Consider the following 22,551-nt stretch of genomic DNA (forward strand, 5'->3'; position numbering starts at 1 on the left):
GCTATCTTCAAATTTATTAATACTGTGGATGGACCTGTGTCACAAGGTACTTTTTTTCAAATTGAATAGAAAGTGATTAGTGTTACAGGTGCCAAATGATATCAAAATCTTGTCAATACAGATCTGGATGCTAGCCATTGTGAAACCTGATCATACAATTATACAGATCTGGATGCTAGCCATTGTGAACCCTGATTGTACAATTATACAAATCATGATGCTAGCCATTGTGAAACCTGATCGTACAATTAATTAAAAATTCTTACATCAACTTTAAATGTCACTTTTCCTGTAATCCAATCAAATACACAAATAGATCCATCTTTCCTTCCTCCAAGAAGGAGAGTTTTATTATGACTTTTCTTGGACTTTTTCTTTTCTTTTTCTTCTTCTTCTTCCTCATCCTCATCATCACTAGCATCTTTCTTGATGCTTTTTGTTGCCAGACCTCGTTTAAATGCAGCCCATACATCAGTATCAAAGTCAGGTACATATTCATACACTAGTAAATAGTTACAGGCCTCTGAAAAAATTACATATCAAATACATTAAAAGCAAATATATAAACAATATCATAAGTATCATACTCATACAATTGAATAATCAAAGGAAAGCACATTCTTTCTGCCTTATAAAAATGAAGAGGATCTTACAAAACTTGAAAGTTTCTTTTGTGGCGACAGCAGTGTATGATCCAGCCATTTGAAAAAGGGGGGGGGGGTTCCCAACCCAGGACAAAGGGGGGGTTCCAACTATATGTCCCCATTCAAATGCATTGATCGTCCAAAAAAGGGGGGTTCCAACCCCCAGAACCCTCCTCCTGGATCCGCCACTGGACAGAGAAGTTAACTTTTTTTTTACCATTCGCAACTTCATTGTGCAGAGTATCGAAAAGTTTTGTTTAAATAGTGAACCATCTACCATTAAGGAAATTTCAAAATCAATCTAATATACAAAATATTGTTTCATATTTTGACCTTGACCATCATTGAAGATATTGTTGAAATGCACATCTGGTGCAGAAAGATGGATGCCTTTAATGTTTAAAGCTGATGAAATCTTTGTGCAATAATTATTACTGTAATATCAATATTAATATGATAATGACCACAGCATATTTCATGCTAGTACAAATCTGCCCGATTCATCTGTCAAGATTCAGTCTGCATGGTAGATGTTACTATATTCAGGGATCTCCATGTATGAAAATATAACGATGGAGGAACTTTTACCATGATAAAACCCACGTTTACAGTGTGGCTTGATCTGAAGTATTTCATCCTTCCATTTCTATGTAAGGAATGGTAAACAGACTGATTGCTGTTTCTATGTAAGGAATGGTAAACAGACTGATTGCTGTTTCTATGTAAGGAATGGTAAACAGACTGATTGCTGTTTCTATGTAAGGAATGGTAAACAGACTGATTGCTGTTTCTATGTCAGGAATGGTAAACAGACTGATTGCTGTTTCTATGTCAGGAATGGTAAACAGATTGATTGCAGTTTCTATGTCAGGAATGATAAACAGACTGATTGCTGTTTCTATGTAAGGAATGGTAAACAGACTGATTGCTGTTTCTATGTAAGGAATGGTAAACAGACTGATTGCTGTTTCTATGTAAGGAATGGTAAACAGACTGATTGCTGTTTCTAGGTAAGGAATGGTAAACAGACTGATTGCTGTTTCTAGGTAAGGAATGGTAAACAGACTGATTGCTGTTTCTAGGTAAGAAATGGTAAACAGACTGATTGCTGTTTCTATGTAAGGAATGGTAAACAGACTGATTGCTGTTTCTATGTAAGGAATGGTAAACAGACTGATTGCTGTTTCTATGTAAGGAATGGTAAACAGACTGATTGCTGTTTCTATGTAAGGAATAGTAAACAGACTGATTGCTGTTTCTATGTAAGGAATGGTAAACAGACTGATTGCTGTTTCTATGTAAGGAATGGTAAACAGACTGATTGCTGTTTCTATGTAAGGAATGGTAAACAGACTGATTGCTGTTTCAGGATCATCATATTGAGACATGCTCTACAGCCAAAACAAAACAGCTCTCAAACTTATGAAGATAAAACTTTGTACTAACCTTTTGGATTCTGACATTTCCATGTGTTGATAATTCTACAAGGATTTGTATCTGTTTTACTCTTTATAATGTCTCCATTGTTTGTTACAACAAACAAATCATCTGTAAAAAATATATAAATCATATTCAATAATTCTTTTTGATACTTTATAATAACATATTATTGTGGTGGTGTTTTTTTTATGTCAAATACATTAGGTGTTTTTCATAATAAAATTATATTTTCTCGCGTTTCAAGAATAGCGGGAAACATTTGTATTAATAATGCGTAAGAATTTTCTAATTTATGCGAGAAAATATTTTGAAAGCCTTCACTTTTTACCCAACAGTCAAAGTGTCAAGTTTTCTAGCTGTCTGGGTTATGGGCAATATGAATATATTGTTTTGTTTTATCTAACCCTATGGTTTATGGGAAAGAAGTTAATGTAATACTTGTATATATATATATATATACCAAGAAGGGTATCATCAGCTCTCTTGAAAGAATACAGTACAACATGATTAAATTTAAAGGCAAGATCACCAATTCTTCTAGGAAGCATAAAAATTCAGTTTCTTATTCTGGAACATGGCCTATCATAAGGTCTTTTTCTTTGAATGAATTTTGAACTTGTGAAATCTGAAATCTTATTTAGTCTTTTTAAAGTTCTTCATAATTTGTCAATTCTATGGGAGATTCAGATACCTTGAAAACTGTATGTTGACTTCTAGATGCCTATTATGGTTTAATTTCTACAAATACAGTTTTGTAAATATTTTTTCTTATTGATGTTTTTCTATTTATAGTTTTTTGAACGAATTGCCCAGTTGACCTGGTGTCATTTGAGGAAAAAATGTTATAAAACATTGGGACATGAAGATATTTGCTTTGTGACATTTATTTATTAAGATAAGGATAATTCATTAATTGGAGGATTGTTAATTTCATCTACAGGCACAGTACAGGCAATATACCGTACCATATTCTATAGAATATGCAGCATCCACTACTCCAACTTTAGAGTCCAGTAACAAAGTAGTAATGACATCTCCAGTAGGTGGCGACACAATCCTAATACTGCAGTCATGGCTGACTATTACAGATCTGACGGGATGAAAGGGATGGGATGTGTGTTTGATCCCCACCACCCTTTGTCTGAAATAAATAAAAACATAAAAAAATATAAATCTGTATGACTAGACATGCATAGAATCAATACCATGTGACACACTAACATGTATACCATCAGACAAAATAAATGTAAGATGTGAGATTTGATAATATTATTCTCCTTCACTGAAAAAGTGGCAAAGAATTTAGTGATACTGTATCTCTTTAAGTCTTATCCTTCAAACCCTTTCTACAATGTAAAAATAAGTAAAGCAACATTTCATCAATAAAGTGGGTCTCATTGGGGTCTAAGCGTGACGCGGGATTGCCGATTTTTTGTAAGCATGACACACGAAAGTCAAATTATTGTGTCGTGAAAACGGGAAATGAGGTCTAGCGGGACCGGGGAAATGACAAAAAAATGAGAATTACTCACGTATATAGTGTAAGCGTGATGCAGGAATTTGACAAAACAATAACCGGGATTGGAACCCCCCAATGAGACCCCCAATAAACAACATGAGTTAATCAGTTATTGATGAAGAAACACTGTTAATTAAATTCAATGTTAACTAATGTTAATGTTGGTTTGTAGGGTCACTCCAATTCCAGTATCATGTTTTAAGAGTACAACTTTCTTACAATATTTCCAAACATAGATATCAGACAGACTGTCACTCTGTTTTCATACTCTCTATTAGAGTGAATGTTATACAGATTGTTGCATTCATCAGACCTTTGGTAATTATGTGAAAATATTTTGTACTTTTCCTAGAGAAATGGTCTTTCAGTTTTACTCACCCTATAGCAGTGTGTATATTAAATAGATGTTGTACTTTTCCTAGAGAAATGGTCTTTCAGTTTTACTCACCCTATAGCACTGTGTATGTTAAATAGATGTTTTACTCACCCTATGGCAGTGTGTATGTTAAATAGATGTTTTACTCACCCTATAGCAGTGTGTATGTTAAACAGATGTTGTATTTTCCACATATCTACATGTGTCCCAGACCAGGTTAGAAACTTATCGTAGTTCAGTTCTGTAGCCATACCCTCCGGTGTCTCATCCACCTTGGCTCTGAGGACAAAGAAATCAATCATCATTTATCATAATTTCCTTCATACTATTTCTATTTCTTCATAAAACATTTTTTTTTTAAATCAGTATTTATATAAATTATTTTCCTGCAGAGCTAAGACCTTCTTTTTTTTCAAATTCTAATACTGTGGTCATATAATTATTCATGGGATACCAAATTTTAATACTGTGGTCATATAATTATTCATGGGATACCAATATTTTTTCCGTGGATTTCATGGTCACCTGAGAACCATGAATTTTACTGTCAAACAAATTACAAATTTTCAATAAGAATGTACATGTATGCAAACTTTGGAAAAACCAGAAAATCTAATATAAAATTTCCTGAATCCATGAAAAAATGGTACTGACGAAAATAAATGAATCCACATTATTGTACTTATAGTTGTTTTACTTTTGTGTTTTATGATTGAAACTGGTGCATGTGAATCTTTGAATCAGAGCTGTCATTCATAAGTGGAAATCTTAATATCATTTTTTTATAGATTTATTACTGAAAATTATAAATTACCTGTCCATTTCATCACAGGAATCTAAGTTCCAGACACGTACAGTCTTATCTTTACTGGAAGACATGATTGCAGGGCCTTCTGGGTAAACTGCTAATGACGTGACTGACTGAGTATGACCTACAAATACCATCTGTAGAAACCATTCTTTACTGTCCCATACTTTTACTGTAACAAATAAAAGACTTTGTACAACATTAACAGATTCTTCACCAGAGAAATATCTAATTTTCATGTGTTTAATACAGTATTTTTTTTAGTATATTGTTGTTGAAGTTAGTAAAGTATTTCCCTAATAGGGTATAAATAAAGTTCAGTTTTTGTTGCAATTTCAGAATTTACAGTTTTTTAAAAATGTGTTTTTATACTTGGATTATTGGATTTAAGAATTCAATAATTCTTCAAGAGTTTGCTAGATCTCAAAAAAACATGTTTAACCTGTCGCATTTTTGCACCTGTCCAAAGAGTCAGGAGCCTCTGGCCTTTGTTAGTCTTGTATGATTTTTAATTTTAGTTTCTTGTGTATATTTCGTAGTTTAGTGTGATGTCCATAATCACAGGACCAGTATACATTTTTGTTTATGGGCCAGTTGAAGCACACCTTAGGGTGCTGGAGTTTCTTGCTGCATCAAAGACCCATTGGTGGCCTTCGGCTGTTGTCTGCTCTTTGGTCAGTTTGTTGTCTCTTTGACACATTACATATTTCCATTCTCAATTTCAGAGTAAAATAAACTTACTTGACCCATCAATAGCAGCTGTTATGAGATATTTTAGAGGATTGAAGTATGTTAAAGCTGATATTTCTCTTTCATGAAGGTGGAGTCTTTGATCAACTTCTTTACCTTCAAACACATTAAATATCTGAAAATAAAATAAAAGTTTTTAAGGTTTGATAATTAATAAGTAGTAATTAAGGTATAACAGTTTGGTAGTTGTTGCTGTTAAGTGGTAATTTGACAGTCACAAATGCAATTTTACTGACAATGCATAGCTATCTTATTGACATAGATATACTCCATATCTCCTTTTATTCATATGATTTACATATTTAGCCTAGGTACTAAAAACAATTGTAAGGTGGGAGACTTATTGAGTTTTTGAGTTAAAAGTAAATAAATTTCATATGAGACTATATCATTGAAACCCTATTTAGTGTTATATTCATTTCAAAGAATACAATGCAAGTAATGGGTCATGCAAATAATCATTTTTGTCTTACTGGTGAGCTAGTTATTACAGTTTTTTTTATATGCTTACATTACATTGACTAAAAGAAATGAGTATAGCTGACGTCCAAGCGATGAGATTCTTGTTGTGTATATTGATATATTCTAGGGATAACTAGATATCATTGAGATGGGAGCCATCTCTGTGGGCCCCGCTGTGAATAATGTGCATTAAAAAATTGTATCTTTACCATAGGACATGGGTTTGTCAACTGAAATCAAAGTTTTTGACCTTGACCTTTGACCTAGGGAGTTGTAAATAAATTATGACACACCCTTTGGTGTTGGTTTATAAACATGTCAAGTATAAACTTTGAAATGATAACGGTTCTCAAGATATAGAGCGGACACGATCTTTACCATAGGACATGGGGTTGTCAACTGAAACCAAAGTTTTTGACCTTGACCTTTGACCTAGGAAGTTGCACATAAATTATGACACACCCTTTGGTGTTGGTTTATATACATGTCAAGTATAAACTTTGAAATGATAACGGTTCTCAAGATATAGAGCAGACACGATCTTTACCATAGGACATGGGGTTGTCAACTGAAACCAAAGTTTTTGACCTTGACCTTTGACCTAGGAAGTTGTACATAAATTATGACATACCCTCTGATATTGGTTTATATACATTTCAGGTATAAACTTTAAAATGATAACGGTTCTCAAGATATAGAGCTGACACAATCTTTACCATAGGACATGGGGTTGTCAACTGAAACCAAAGTTTTTGACCTTGAACTTTGCCCTAGGCAGTTCTTCATAAATTATGACACACCCTCTGGTGTTGGTTCATATACATGTCAAGTATAAACTTTGAAATCATAACGGTTCTCAAGATATAGAGCGGACACGATCTTCACCACAGGACACAGGGTTGTCAACTGAAACCAAAGTTTTTTCACCTTGACCTTTGACCTAGGAAGTTGTACATACATCATGACACGCCCTCTGGTGGTGGTTAATAAACATGTAAAGTATAAAGTATGAAATCATAATGGTTCTCTAGATATGGAGCGGACACAAAGTTAAAGTGTTACGGACGGACGGACGGACGGACGGACAGACAGACTGATCACTATAGGGCGACCCGCCTAAAGGCGGGGCCCTAATAACTTACCACAACGCTATTAACATATGAGACATAACACTTCTGTAACTTACCACAACACTATTAACATATGAGACATAACACTTTTGTGACTTACCACAACACTATTAACATATGAGACATAACACTTTTGTGACTTACCACAACACTATTAACATATGAGACATAACACTTTTGTGACTTACCACAACACTATTAACATACGAGACATAACACTTTTGTGACTTACCACAACACTATTAACATATGAGACATAACACTTTTGTGACTTACCACAACACTATTAACATACGAGACATAACACTTCTGTGACTTACCACAACACTATTAACATACGAGACATAACACTTCTGTGACTTACCACAACACTATTAACATATGAGACATAACACTTTTGTGACTTACCACAACACTATTAACATATGAGACATAACACTTTTGTGCTCTACTGGCAGTTTCTTCCAGTATCATATGTTTGAAGGGAATATATTTTCTAGTTTCTTTGTCTTCTTTAAATCTTGTCTTAGTCATTTTCCTCGGTATAAGATGTCTGGCTCCATACCTGAATGCCCAACTCTAAAATAACAAAACAATGCAACTAAAATATCCAGTTTAACAAAAACAAATTTATTCAAATACAATACCGAGTTATCACAGCACTGAAACTTACACCTGAGTTATTGAACAATTTTCTTCACATATTGAGCTGACAGGTTTTCGTTTTTATTTTTTATTGGTTCTGAAAATGACTAGATTCTGGTTCAGAATATAAATGGAAAAAGAAAAGCAGAAAAACTTATACTTATTATAATTTAATAGTTACCACACAAAATCCTGGACTAAATGTAATAATCTCCCCTGTACTGTTGTTGTAGGTGGCTAAATCTATCTTAGAGGGAACTCTGGCTTGTGAAATAATCTCAAACTCATCATTCATCAACTGAAAAATAAAATATAAATGTCATTATCTCTCCTGTACTGTTGTTGTAGGTGGCTAAATCAATCTTAGAGGGAACTCTGGCTTGTGAAATAATCTCACTCATCATTCATCAACTGAAAAATAAAATATAAATGTGATTATCTCCCCTGTACTGTTGTTGTAGGTGGCTAAATCAATCTTAGTGGGAACTCTGGCTTGTGAAATAATCTCAAACTCATCATTCATCAACTGAAAAATAAAATATAAATGTGATTATCTCTCCTGTACTGTTGTTGTAGGTGGCTAAATCAATCTTAGAGGGAACTCTGGCTTGTGAAATAATCTCACAAACTCATCATTCATCAACTGAGAAATAAAATATAAATGTGATTATCTCCCCTGTACTGTTGTTGTAGGTGGCTAAATCAATCTTAGAGGGAACTCTGGTTTGTGAAATAATCTCACTCATCATTCATCAACTGAAAAATAAAATATAAATGTGATTATCTCCCCTGTACTGTTGTTGTAGGTGGCTAAATCAATCTTAGTGGGAACTCTGGCTTGTGAAATAATCTCAAACTCATCATTCATCAACTGAAAAATAAAATATAAATGTCATTATCTCCCCCGTATTAAAAAAAAATCATAAATGAAAACTTGTTGTGATGTAAGGAGTATAAACTGTGTATAAACATATTGTCCATGTTTGGGTTTTTTTTAGACGTTTAATCAATTCTTGTACTACAGAATATACACTTACAAATAGTTCATCTTCTCCTTTCTTCCATCCAACAAACTGTTTAGTCTCTCTACAGTACATTATGTTATCCATTGGTTCCTCTGGAGCAAACATACTCTTTTCTGGTTTACGACGTCCATCCTCTAAAAACATCTCTACCACTTTACCATCAGTAGTCAAGTACTCCTATAAAGGAAGAATAAATAGTTTTATATTAAACAACATTCTTAACTAGATATCATTGAGATGGGAGCCATCTCTGTGGGCCCCGCTGTGAATAATGTGCATTAAAAAATTGTATCTTTACCATAGGACATGGGTTTGTCAACTAAAATCAAAGTTTTTGACCTTGACCTTTGACCTAGGAAGTTGTAAATAAATTATGACACACCCTTTGGTGTTGGTTTATAAGCATGTCAAGTATAAACTTTGAAATGATAACGGTTCTCAAGATATAGAGCGGACACGATCTTTACCATAGGACACGGGGTTGTCAACTGAAACCAAAGTTTTTGACCTTGACCTTTGACCTAGGAAGTTGCACATAAATTATGACACACCCTTTGGTGTTGGTTTATATACATTTCAGGTATAAACTTTAAAATGATAATGGTTCTCAAGATATAGAGCGGACACAATCTTTACCATAGGACATGGGGTTGTCAACTGAAACCAAAGTTTTTGACCTTGAACTTTGCCCTAGGCAGTCGTTCATAAATTATGACACACCCTCTGGTGTTGGTTCATATACATGCCAAGTATAAACTTTGAAATCATAACGGTTCTCAAGATATAGAGCGGACACGATCTTCACCACAGGACACAGGGTTGTCAACTGAAACCAAAGTTTTTTTACCTTGACCTTTGACCTAGGAAGTTGTACATACATCATGACATGCCCTCTGGTGGTGGTTAATAAACATGTAAAGTATAAAGTATGAAATCATAATGGTTCTCTAGATATGGAGCGGACACAAAGTTATTACAAAGTGTTACGGACGGACGGACAGACGGACGGACGGACGGACGGACAGACTGATCACTATAGGGCGACCCGCCTTTGGCGGGGCCCTAATAATGTTGTACCACTGAAATCTATGAATTATAAAGATAATCAGTGTGAAATGCAAGCATATATTTTGGCAAATGATAATGAATTACTATTTGCTATGAAATATATCAATTTTAATTATTATGCCTGTTTTCTCCACAAAATTTTCAAGTAGCACCTTTGGAAATTAAAACAGTCATGGCACTCTTTCTCTGAAATTATAATACATTATTGAATATTTACTTTAAATAAAACTTTGAATTGAAATTGAACTTAATTGGTATGAAGATTCTATTACTTCCTAGAGAGAATAATGTTAAATCAAATCATGAAACTAATAATGTACACATCAAAAATAGTAGTAGACATTAAAAGAAATGTAATTCACAGCAATTATTTTGGTGTTTACATTTTGGTAGTTTGGCAATACAATTTGTCATGTATGTTTTGTACTACACATGTATTACTGAAATGTTTAATGGTCTTATTTGTCACACATTTATAAGTGAGTATGTCTTCCTACGTTTAAATTGTCCATTCGTTTTTTATGTGTTTTGTCATTTGATTTTGCCATGTGATTATGGACTTTCCGATTGGATTCTCCTCTGAGTTCAGTATCTCTGTGATTTTACTTTTTAATACAAAAGATATCTTAGAAATGCAAAAACTGGAATATGTTTATATTTATTCCATGGTATGGCTAAAAATCTCAAAAATGGTGTACTGATATGGAACAATGGAAGATAATTCAAACTTACTTAAATGATGATTTTTTTAATGACAAAAATATCCTTCAATTAAACATGAAGGAATATAGCGGTCCTACCTGTGCTTTAAACATACCTTTCTTTCTTTTATGAAGATGACACATTTTAATTTTGTCTGGTGATTAATTTTTCTATGGTGGTGCATTCCATGTGAAATATTGACTTGTTTAATATCTGATTCCACAGCAGCTTGTGTTGCCTTACGAATGGTGTTTCGTAATAGTTTCCAGTAATTAACAGCCTTCTGTTTCTCCTCTGTTCTGGCTCGTTCTCGGAGAAGGAGGATGTTCTTGCTGAGGTTTCCTTCACTCTCAACTTCTTCAGAGAAGTTGTTAATGAAACGAGTTAAAGAGGACGTCATGTTGGCCTGTTGTACTTTAACCTGTAGGATATAAACGAGTTAAAGAGGACGTCATGTTGGACTGTTGTACTTTAACCTGTAGGATATAAACGAGTTAAAGAGGACGTCATGTTGGCCTGTTGTACTTTAACCTGTAGGATATAAACGAGTTAAAGAGGACGTCATGTTGGCCTGTTGTACTTTAACCTGTAGGATATAAACGAGTTAAAGAGGACGTCATGTTGGCCTGTTGTACTTTAACCTGTAGGATATAAACGAGTTAAAGAGGACGTCATGTTGGCCTGTTGTACTTTAACCTGTAGGATATAAACGAGTTAAAGAGGATGTCATGTTGGCCTGTTGTACTTTAACCTGTAGGATATAAACGAGTTAAAGAGGACGTCATGTTGGCCTGTTGTACTTTAACCTGTAGGATATAAACGAGTTAAAGAGGACGTCATGTTGGCCTGTTGTACTTTAACCTGTAGGATATAAACGAGATTGTTAAGTATAATAAAGATGGTTCAATGATAAAAGCTAAAGATTTCATTCTGAAGTCTCTTTCAACTCTTCATAGGGCTGTTCTTTCTTCAAAATACAAAATGAAATATAATATTAAAAATGTTAAATATGCGGAAGTAATTAAAGGAACATTTTAAGTTATAAAAAAAATCTATTTCTTTAATATGATATAGCTAGCTAGTATAGATAAGTATCCCTTTCTAATAGAAATAATTGATCAAAGTTATTAAATGATAGGACAGAGAGACAGAGATTACAATACAGGGAAGAGTTTGTAAACAAATCTATCAGTGCTATAGTAACAAATAAGGAAAATTTATATTTGTATGGCCATAATGATGAAATAAAATGCATATATATACATATATAGCAAAAGTAAATAAACACGGTGTACAGAATGTATATAATAATATTTTTAAATTTGCAAACTACATTTCACATCAAATAATAACAGTTCGTTAAAATATTGTCACTAGCGCTTTCATGCCTTCTGGCAATCTTCAGGCGACGTTTTAACAATGTCCTTGCCGTTGGTAACGTTTATTACGTTGCAATAACGGTAAGGGGAGATAAATCAAACGTGTTTACGTAGATCCGTTTAATTTTGGCTGAAAGTCCTTTATACAGTGTGCTTCCTTTGCCAGTCTTTTGTCAGGTCCACAGCACGTAAAGAGAGTAATACAGAACTTATCCCGTTTGTTAGCACTCATAACCCTGTACAATCCTGACATATTCAACGTCATAAAAGCAAATTTGCCGGTTTTACAAAAAACGAAAAAATTAAAAAAGCTTTTCCCTACAGAAAAATTCCTGAAAAGTAAAAGACAGCCTTTAAATCTTAAAAAGATTTTAACAAGGGCTAAGTTTTATGACCCAAATGGAATACAATACAACGTTTCAAAATGTAATGACTCTAGATGTGGTCTTTGTGAATATATGGCAACCGGCCCGCAAATAACATTGAAAAACGGCCAAACCATTGTTCCAAATGCAGACATGAATTGCAAAACGGTAAACCTAATTTACTGTATTGTATGCAGCACTTGCAAGGAATGGTACATCGGACAGACTGGTAAATCAATTTGTCAAAGAGTTCGTGTTCACAGACAACAGATACGAGATCCATCCACACGAATGCAAGATGTGAGCGAACATTTCGAAACGTGCAGTAGTGGAAAATTTACCGTATATCCGTTCTATAAAATGAACGAATCGAACAAACATAAAAGACTGGCAAAGGAAGCACACTTTATAAAGGACTTTCAGCCAAAATTAAACGGATCTACGTAAACACGTTTGATTTATCTCCCTTTACCGTTATTGTAACGTAATAAACGTTACCAACGGCAGTGTCGTTAAGGACATTGTTAAAACGTCGCCTGAAGATTGCCAGAAGGCATGAAAGCGCTAGTGACAATATTTTAACAAACTGTTATTATTTGATGTGAAATGCAGTTTGCAAATTTAAAAATATTATTATTATATATATATATATATATATATATATATATATATATATATATATATATATATATATATATATATATATATATATATATATATATATATACTTTAATAACAAACCCAACTGATATAGAGTTTACTTCATTTACTTAAGTACACCCAACACATATACATGGCCATACTAGATTAACCCTAACCCATACCAATCTCTCAACATAAACTGAACCATAAGCCTTAATAAATTAAAGAGCTACATTGGGTTAATTTTGGTAATTCCAATAAGAAGTGTGAGACATCAACATCATGAATATGACGGCTAATACACCTTATCGCTATTTGTCCGCCATTACTGGATATCACAGTTTCAAGTAAAATTTTGACATCATAATACAAAATATCCGATGCCACAATAGAAAAATGATTGTTGTATGATGTCAAAAGTTCAAGCATGCCAAATTCTCGGGTCAGCCAGGAATAGCGATAAGGTGTATAAAACCCTTAAACCTGTATTTTGTTCCATTTCACAATCTTTGGTAAAACATCATAAACATTTACCTTTTTTCCTTCATTTACCATGTTTATATAGTTACTTATTTTATAGTTGATTTACAGTATAGGATTCCTAAGGTTCTTTTTCACTAGTCTAGTAATTCATTTTTTTCTATTACAGTTGTGTCTGTGTCTTCTGTTTTTCTTAAAATAGGGCAATATGGTTCATTTATGATTAGGGTTAGGGTAAGCATGGTAAGGATTCCAGAAAAAGATAGTTTAGTACAGTTCTATAAAGGTTTGGACATCCACTGTTAAGTAAATTATATAATTATCCAAACAGCCTTTTCCTGAACCTAGTCCTGACTGAAGTTCAAACACAGGCCTTTTTTTACTTCAGGTTTCATGATGCTTTAGGGTTCAACTATGGCTATGGTTACGTTAGATGATGTTCTAGGCTGGGATTAGGTTTGATGTATAGAGTTAGTTTTAGAGTAACTGAGCCTTTTTTTCATAAATTACAAGTTGCATTTAACTTTATTATATCTAATGGATGCCAGGCATTAAAACTTTTCCAACTTCACAGGTAAGTCTGTACTCAAAATAATTTTTGGCATGTAAATACAGCCATATTTGTCCGTTTGTTATGATGAACCTTAAATAAAAAAAATAATTGAATGCTCTTCAATCTTCCATTTATTATGCACACAAACTGTACCAAAACATAAGAGTATTTCAATTAGTTTCTTTTACAAAAGACCTACTGTTTAGAATGTTAATCAATAAAACATTGTTGCATGTGTAAAGACTTCAGTGAAACCTAATTTGGTGAAAGTGTAAAAAAATGTTGTTTATCCGCCATTTTATCACTAAGGACGAATTCTCGTTGTAGTCTCGTACAAGGCGAGAAACACTATCTGAAAAATAGTATAAAAACCGCTAAGATATGTAACATAACAATGACCCATAATACAACATTTGCTAAAACTTGAGACTTTAACACAGTGCTATGTTAATCTCGTTTCTAAGCCTTGTACAAATAACATTGATATTTCAAGACAATGTATGGTTATTCTATATATTCTAGTTTGAAATTGTACCTAGACCAAACAATATTTTTTACAAAAAATCTTGTGCCGGCTTACCACAGGCACTTGTTTCTGTCAATGTGGGGTTTACTACCCATACCAGTAGAAACAAGTGCCTGTGCGGCTTACTCTGAAATGAAGGTTTTGAATCAATTACCATTCTAAACAAATGTGTAATACCGTAGTACTGTTTTTTAAAGATAACTAATTTTCATCGAAATACTTATTAAAAACTCGAAATTATTCTGCTTAGGAAATACTATGTAGATCTATGTAAGCACTGAGGCTACTACAAAAAAAATTCTTTCGTGACAATTATTTCTGGTCCAATCACTTTATTTTGCTGTTTGTTTGTTTGTTGAAGTTTCAAGTTGAAAGAAATGACTGTGTAAGCAAAATGAAATCTATTGTATATATAAAATTGAGAATGGAAATGGGGAATGTGCCAAAGAGACAACAACCCGACCATAGAAAAAAACAACAGCAGAAGGTCACCAACAGGTCTTCAATGTAGCGAGAAATTCCCGCACCCTACTGTTTACAATTTTAGGTAAGACCAGTTTTATTTAGTTACTCTATTTACGGTAGATTTGGTTTAGTGTCTGTTTGGCTGCGCATTATGTATAAATTCGCAACAACCTCTGATAACATTGGGGACGTTGAATTTGATGTCGCATGAAGAACGAGTTACAATGCGGTGTGGGATTTGCTCGTCAATTCAATTTGAAAGGCCGTACGGTACGGTGACCTATAGTTTTTAATTTCTGTGTCATTTTGGTTTCTTGTGTAGAGTTGTCTCATAGACAACCATACCACATCATCTTATTTTCATATATTAGTACAATTATAAAGTCTAGGCCGATATCTAATTATAGTATTATTAACCAACTAAGTACATTATTGCCAAAAATGACTAGTTATTAAAAATAACGTATTTTCTGTAATGGCCCTGTTTTTCTGTAATGGCCCTGTTTTTCTGTAATGGCCCTGTTTTTTTCTGTAATGGCCCTGTTTTTCTGTAATGGCCCTGTATTAATGCCCGGTTTGTCTGTATAAAGCACAGTTAGGGTTTTTAAAAAAGTTAATAATGTTTATACTTGACATCCATTTTAACCAACACCAGAGAGTGTGTCATGATGTATGTACAACTTCCTAGGTCAAAGGTCAAGGTCAAAAACTTTGGTTTCAGTTGACAACCCCGTGTCCTGTGGTGAAGATCGTGTCCGCTCCATATCTAGATAACCGTTATGATTTTATACTTAATACTTAACATGTTTATTAACCAACAGCAGAGGGTGTATCATGATGTATGTACAACTTCCTAGGTCAAAGGTCAAGGTCAAAAACTGGTTTCAGTTGACAACCCCGTGTCCTGTGGTGAAGATCGTGTCCGCTCCATATCTAGATAACCGTTATGATTTCAAAGTTTATACTTGACATCCATTTTAACCACTACCAGAGGGCGTGTCATGATGTATGTACAACTTCCTAGGTCAAAGGTCAAGGTAAAAAAAACTTTGGTTTCAGTTGACAACCCCGTGTATTACTGTTTACAAGATCTCCTTACAGTGATCATTTCCAAGGTTTTGCTGATCTTCAATTGTAAACTAATTAAGCAATATTGTGTATAAGTTTTTTTACAAATTTTATTCCACAATTTTCCTGATAGAAATAATTTGCTTCTTTGTGTTATATTTTTCTTAAAGTAAAATCCATATTTTTCAAAAAGTTGAAGCCCCTCAGCAATTTTTCATTTTTTAACATTTAATTGGCATTCTTTTTTGGTGGGTCATAATATATTGAAGGCATAATTCTAAAAATATGTGACAAATATCAATTGGGCAGCACCTTTAAACATATTGTTCAAACATCAATCCATATATCCAGAAGTCACCTTAGAGTAGTCAACAATGAGTTCACATCATGCAGTCATATCACTATTATACTATGAAAGTAAGTTGAGAATATTTATCAGTTTTAACTTAAAATCTTAGAATAAAATCACACATGAGACTATGTAATAACTTCAAATAATGCTTCATATCAGATTATCCATACAACTTATTTACCCCACGTTATTGACAGCGGGGCCCACAGAGATGGCTCCCATCTCAATGGTATCTAGTTAATATTAATTAGTAGTTTTATTATATGTTTATTAAGAGTTCATCAATATACTGTTTGTGGCTAGCATATTCGGATTGAACCTGATACTGGCATACAAACAAACACCATTGAAGGTACATCATTTATTACGTAACCGGAAACTCAACATCTTATTAATACCTTTATAACATAAATCATGTAACTTGTAATTGTTCATAATGGTACACATATTATTTCAAAACAAAATCGTCAAACTTTGACGGTAACCTTTTCAATCTGACTGGTCTATCTTTCATACTACAAGTTTCATCTTGACTAGAACTAAAACACTTATTTTCATCAAAATTGCTAGATTCATTTAAATTCTCATAATCATCTTTGTGACTAGAAATAATTTCAGACTCTGTATTAACTACATTTTTGTTTGCATCAGATTGTGAGCATGATAAATCATTATTTTCTCTCTCAATAAATTTCTTTAAATGTGTCACATTTCTCCTGTATTGAACACCTTGGTCAGATTCAACCAATACACTATTACCAATTTTCTCAACCACTTTAAAAGGAGATGGAACAAAAGGTGTAGACATTTTATTTCCACGGTCTTGCCTGACTAGAACTTGATCGTCGATACGAATATCACTCTCGCACGCACCACGACGCTTATCAGCATATATTTTTTCCTTTTTCCTTTTGTTCGGCGTCTCGGTCGCGTACTTCAAAATCATTAATATTATAATCAATCAACTCAGGTAACTTTGTTCTGATTTTTCGACCAAAAAGTAATTCGGACGGACTTACTCCTGTTGTAGAGTGAGCAGTACTACGGTACATGATTAAAAATTTACTCAATTCTAATTTCCAATCGCGACCTTCGGCTTGCGCAATTTTGACACGTTTCATTATCGAACGATTTTGGCGCTCTACTTCACCGTTAGCCTGTGGCCATAACGGAGTTGTTCTATGATGGACTATACCATGTTCGGACATAAAGTTCTTAAAATGTTGACTAACAAACTGGGGTCCATTATCGGTGTGAATTGATAACGGCAATCCATGAGTCAAGCAAAATTTTGAAATCAACGACGTAATATTTTCCGACGAAATATTCTTAGTAACAGCGACTTCAAAATAGCGGCTATAATAATCAACTAATACAAACATATAATGATTGCTCGGTAACGGTCCTAACAGATCAGCAGCTAAGTGTTGCCACGGGGCAGAGGGCAACTCTGTACGCTTTAATGGTTCGGGTTTACTAGGCTGACTAACCAATTGACAACCGTAACAGCTTCGACAAAACTTCTCAATACTTTTGTCTATCCCTGGCCACCAGACCTTACTTCGTAAACGCGTTTTCATGACAACAATGCCAGGGTGATCTTCATGAGCAAGCTGAAGTACCTGTTCCCGTAAACTAATAGGTATCACGATACGAGTACCCCGAAGTACTAATTGACCAATAGCGCATAGTTCACTTCGAATCGGTAGATATTCTTTGAACTCGATACGGTGCCACTGACTGTGAACAAGACATTCTCGGAAAGCCTTTAATTCAGTATCATTCTCGGAAGCTCTTTCGATTTCGCGTGTTGTCATCGCAACCGGTGTTGATTCTTGAGCTACAAATTTAACGTATTCCTCAGTTACATTTTCCCGATTGTCACGTGTTTTCCCTTCTTTGATCAAACGTGATAGCGAGTCAGCTATATTTTTCGGTCCGGGAATATACCGTACAGTATATGTATATGGTTGCATACGGAGAACCCAGCGCTCAATTCGAGCACATACTTTCGACTTTGTACAGTAAATACACTCAAGCGGTTTATGATCTGTTAAGAGCTCGAACTGGCTTCCATAGATATAAACATGAAACCTTTCACACGCCCATACCAAGGCTAGAGCCTCTTTTTCGGTCTGCGAATATCTGCGTTCCGTATCGCTTAAACTCCTACTCGCGTAAGAAATAATGCGCATCTCACCGTTTTGTTCTTGTATGAGCACGGCTCCGAGTCCAACTGGACTAGCATCTGCTATTACCTTAGTCAGTGCCGACTTGTCATAATAACCTAAAGTTTCCGCATTTACAAGACGACGTTTTGGCTCATCGAACGACCTTTGTTCATCTTTACCCCATGTGAACGTTGCATCTTTACGAGTAAGTGCACGCAGCGGAGCTGAAATAGTAGCTAAGTCAGAAATAAATCTAGCACTATAATTAACAAGACCTAAGAAACTACGAACTTCTGCTGAAGTTCTTGGCTCACGTGCTTCAACGACAGCTTTGACTTTGACATCTGCTGGCCCAATACCCCGACCAGAGAAAACATGACCCATGAATACTACTTTGGACATATTAAATTCACATTTATCATTGTTTAAAGTAATACCTTTGTCTCGCAGTACCCTAACAACATTTTCAAGACATTTATCATGTTCAACCTGGTTACTAGCATGTACAATAATATCATCCATAATGTTATGAACACCCTCACAGCCCTGAAGGACTTGTTGCATGATATTTTGATATAATTCAGGGGCACAACTAATACCAAACATAAGGCGCTTATACCTAAACAACCCTTTATGAGTTACAAAAGTAGTTATTTCCCTAGACTCAGGTTTTAACTCAATTTGGTGATAGGCCCAAGTTACATCAAGCTTACTAAACACTTTACTAGAGTTCATATCTTGCAATAGTTCATCTATTGTTGGAATCGGATGTCGTACTCGTTTCACAGCTGCATTAGCCTGGCGCATGTCAACACATAGTCTGATGTCATCACCTGAACGTTTTGGCACAACTATTACTGGAGAAACCCATTGACTAGGTTCATTGACATGTTCAATTATACCTAAATCTAAAAGTTCATCTAACTTCTTGCCAAGTTTATCGCGCAGATTAAACAGTACCCTCCTCATAGGCTGAATAACGGGTTCAACATCTGGGTCGATAGGTATCTGTAACTGAAATGATTTCAATTTACCAACTCCTGTAAAACATTCTGGATACTTTTCCTACTTTCTTAAGACAACAATGGGACTGATATTAAAACCCGCCATTCTGAAATTGCGTTAATTTCGCGGAATTTTTTTTGGCGCTAATTTGGAAGTTTATCTTTTTTCAGTTTCCTACTTGCCATTAGGGTCTGAAATAGATTTATTGCGATTTGTTAAGCATCGATTTTATTATCAAAAGGAAAAAAAATTCTCAAACATGTCAAATTGGCCGTCTTTTAACGATCCCGTTATGCCGTTGATCGTCGTATAAAATTATTTTCTTCTGTTTATCACAGATTAACAAAGACTATATGTATTATACAAACAATTAGTAATACGTATCTCAAAATTTTAAAAAAAGCATCAAGTATAACGTTCTATCAGCCCTTGGGAAACCCCGTTTGAACTAAATTCCAAAAGAAAGACATTTTTTGACATTGTAGTTTTTCGGTCTTACACATCGATGTCACCTTGCATCTGAACACAGTCAATGTACACACATTTAGTATGTTTGTTTGAAAAAGTAATGGCGAGATCAGCTGTGAATATTTGACTGGATTAATTATTCTCTTTAAGTCAGTGAAATGTATGACTTAACTAAAACTAGGTAAGGAAATCTTATACTGTCTTTGCACAAACTGAACTGCTTTAGATGACTGACATAAAACTCATTCGTTGTTTATAATAATATATTTTTTTTTTTGTGATAAAGGAATCCTGCAAAAGTAAATGCAAAAATATTGTCCTAAATTTGAACTTAGGCAGCCAACAACTATTTATCATGTTCAACCTGGTTACTAGCATGTACAATAATATCATCCATAATGTTATGAACACCCTCACAGCCCTGAAGGACTTGTTGCATGATATTTTGATATAATTCAGGGGCACAACTAATACCAAACATAAGGCGCTTATACCTAAACAACCCTTTATGAGTTACAAAAGTAGTTATTTCCCTAGACTCAGGTTTTAACTCAATTTGGTGATAGGCCCAAGTTACATCAAGCTTACTAAACACTTTACTAGAGTTCATATCTTGCAATAGTTCATCTATTGTTGGAATCGGATGTCGTACTCGTTTCACAGCTGCATTAGCCTGGCGCATGTCAACACATAGTCTGATGTCATCACCTGAACGTTTTGGCACAACTACTACTGGAGAAACCCATTGACTAGGTTCATTGACATGTTCAATTATATCTAAATCTAAAAGTTCATCTAACTTCTTGCCAAGTTTATCGCGCAGATTAAACAGTACCCTCCTCATAGGCTGAATAACGGGTTCAACATCTGGGTCGATAGGTATCTGTAACTGAAATGATTTCAATTTACCAACTCCTGTAAAACATTCTGGATACTTTTCCTACTTTCTTAAGACAACAATGGGACTGATATTAAAACCCGCCATTCTGAAATTGCGTTAATTTCGCGGAATTTTTTTTGGCGCTAATTTGGAAGTTTATCTTTTTTCAGTTTCCTACTTGCCATTAGGGTCTGAAATAGATTTATTGCGATTTGTTAAGCATCGATTTTATTATCAAAAGGAAAAAAAAATTCTCAAACATGTCAAATTGGCCGTCTTTTAACGATCCCGTTATGCCGTTGATCGTCGTATAAAATTATTTTCTTCTATTTATCACAGATTAACAAAGACTATATGTATTATACAAACAATTAGTAATACGTATCTCAAAATTTAAAAAAAAGCATCAAGTATAACGTTCTATCAGCCCTCGGGAAACCCCGTTTGAACTAAATTCCAAAAGAAAGACATTTTTTGACATTGTAGTTTTTCGGTCTTACACATCGATGTCACCTTGCATCTGAACACAGTCAATGTACACACATTTAGTATGTTTGTTTGAAAAAGTAATGGCGAGATCAGCTGTGAATATTTGACTGGATTAATTATTCTCTTTAAGTCAGTGAAATGTATGACTTAACTAAAACTAGGTAAGGAAATCTTATACTGTCTTTGCACAAACTGAACTGCTTTAGATGACTGACATAAAACTCATTCGTTGTTTATAATAATATATTTTTTTTTGTGATAAAGGAATCCTGCAAAAGTAAATGCAAAAATATTGTCCTAAATTTGAACTTAGGCAGCCAACAACTATTTATCATGTTCAACCTGGTTACTAGCATGTACAATAATATCATCCATAATGTTATGAACACCCTCACAGCCCTGAAGAACTTGTTGCATGATATTTTGATATAATTCAGGGGCACAACTAATACCAAACATAAGGCGCTTATACCTAAACAACCCTTTATGAGTTACAAAAGTAGTTATTTCCCTAGACTCAGGTTTTAACTCAATTTGGTGATAGGCCCAAGTTACATCAAGCTTACTAAACACTTTACTAGAGTTCATATCTTGCAATAGTTCATCTATTGTTGGAATCGGATGTCGTACTCGTTTCACAGCTGCATTAGCCTGGCGCATGTCAACACATAGTCTGATGTCATCACCTGAACGTTTTGGCACAACTACTACTGGAGAAACCCATTGACTAGGTTCATTGACATGTTCAATTATATCTAAATCTAAAAGTTCATCTAACTTCTTGCCAAGTTTATCGCGCAGATTAAACAGTACCCTCCTCATAGGCTGAATAACGGGTTCAACATCTGGGTCGATAGGTATCTGTAACTGAAATGATTTCAATTTACCAACTCCTGTAAAACATTCTGGATACTTGTCCTTAATTGTTCCAGGTTCACTAACACTGTAAACAAGCTGCAGCACACCTAACTGTTCTGCTGTATTACGACTTAACAAAGCCTGACCTTTGCCTTCAATAACAACAAATTCAATATCCTTTAAAGTTCTATTGTTACATTGTACAGTAGCTGTAAATATTCCAGCGATTTTCAATGGTTCCTCACTACCATATGCGAATAAACTCTTTGTAGACTTGGACG

General features: G+C 34.3%; 1 protein-coding gene across 5 annotated transcripts in view; it reads right to left on the bottom strand.

Annotated features, from left to right (window-relative positions):
- LOC143080944 (uncharacterized) overlaps positions 1 to 14,310 on the bottom strand; it is a 38,429-nt gene extending 24,119 nt beyond the window's left edge. For all 5 annotated transcript variants that reach the window (XM_076257141.1, XM_076257140.1, XM_076257139.1 and 2 more), the window contains exons 1-11: positions 14,188 to 14,310; positions 10,685 to 10,990; positions 8,812 to 8,976; positions 7,956 to 8,072; positions 7,538 to 7,708; positions 5,529 to 5,652; positions 4,794 to 4,959; positions 4,130 to 4,258; positions 3,050 to 3,225; positions 2,091 to 2,192; positions 267 to 523 (exon numbers count right to left, since the gene is read on the bottom strand). In XM_076257141.1, the coding sequence (XP_076113256.1) occupies positions 267 to 523; positions 2,091 to 2,192; positions 3,050 to 3,225; positions 4,130 to 4,258; positions 4,794 to 4,959; positions 5,529 to 5,652; positions 7,538 to 7,708; positions 7,956 to 8,072; positions 8,812 to 8,976; positions 10,685 to 10,969 (1,692 nt within the window). In that variant the 5' untranslated portion in view covers positions 10,970 to 10,990; positions 14,188 to 14,310. The remainder of the gene's footprint in view (positions 1 to 266; positions 524 to 2,090; positions 2,193 to 3,049; positions 3,226 to 4,129; positions 4,259 to 4,793; positions 4,960 to 5,528; positions 5,653 to 7,537; positions 7,709 to 7,955; positions 8,073 to 8,811; positions 8,977 to 10,684; positions 10,991 to 14,187) is intronic.
- Positions 14,311 to 22,551: the final 8,241 nt, after the last annotated feature.

The sequence above is a fragment of the Mytilus galloprovincialis genome, chromosome 6 (assembly GCF_965363235.1).
Source record: "Mytilus galloprovincialis chromosome 6, xbMytGall1.hap1.1, whole genome shotgun sequence".
In the NCBI taxonomy this organism is placed as follows: Eukaryota; Metazoa; Mollusca; class Bivalvia; order Mytilida; family Mytilidae; genus Mytilus; species Mytilus galloprovincialis.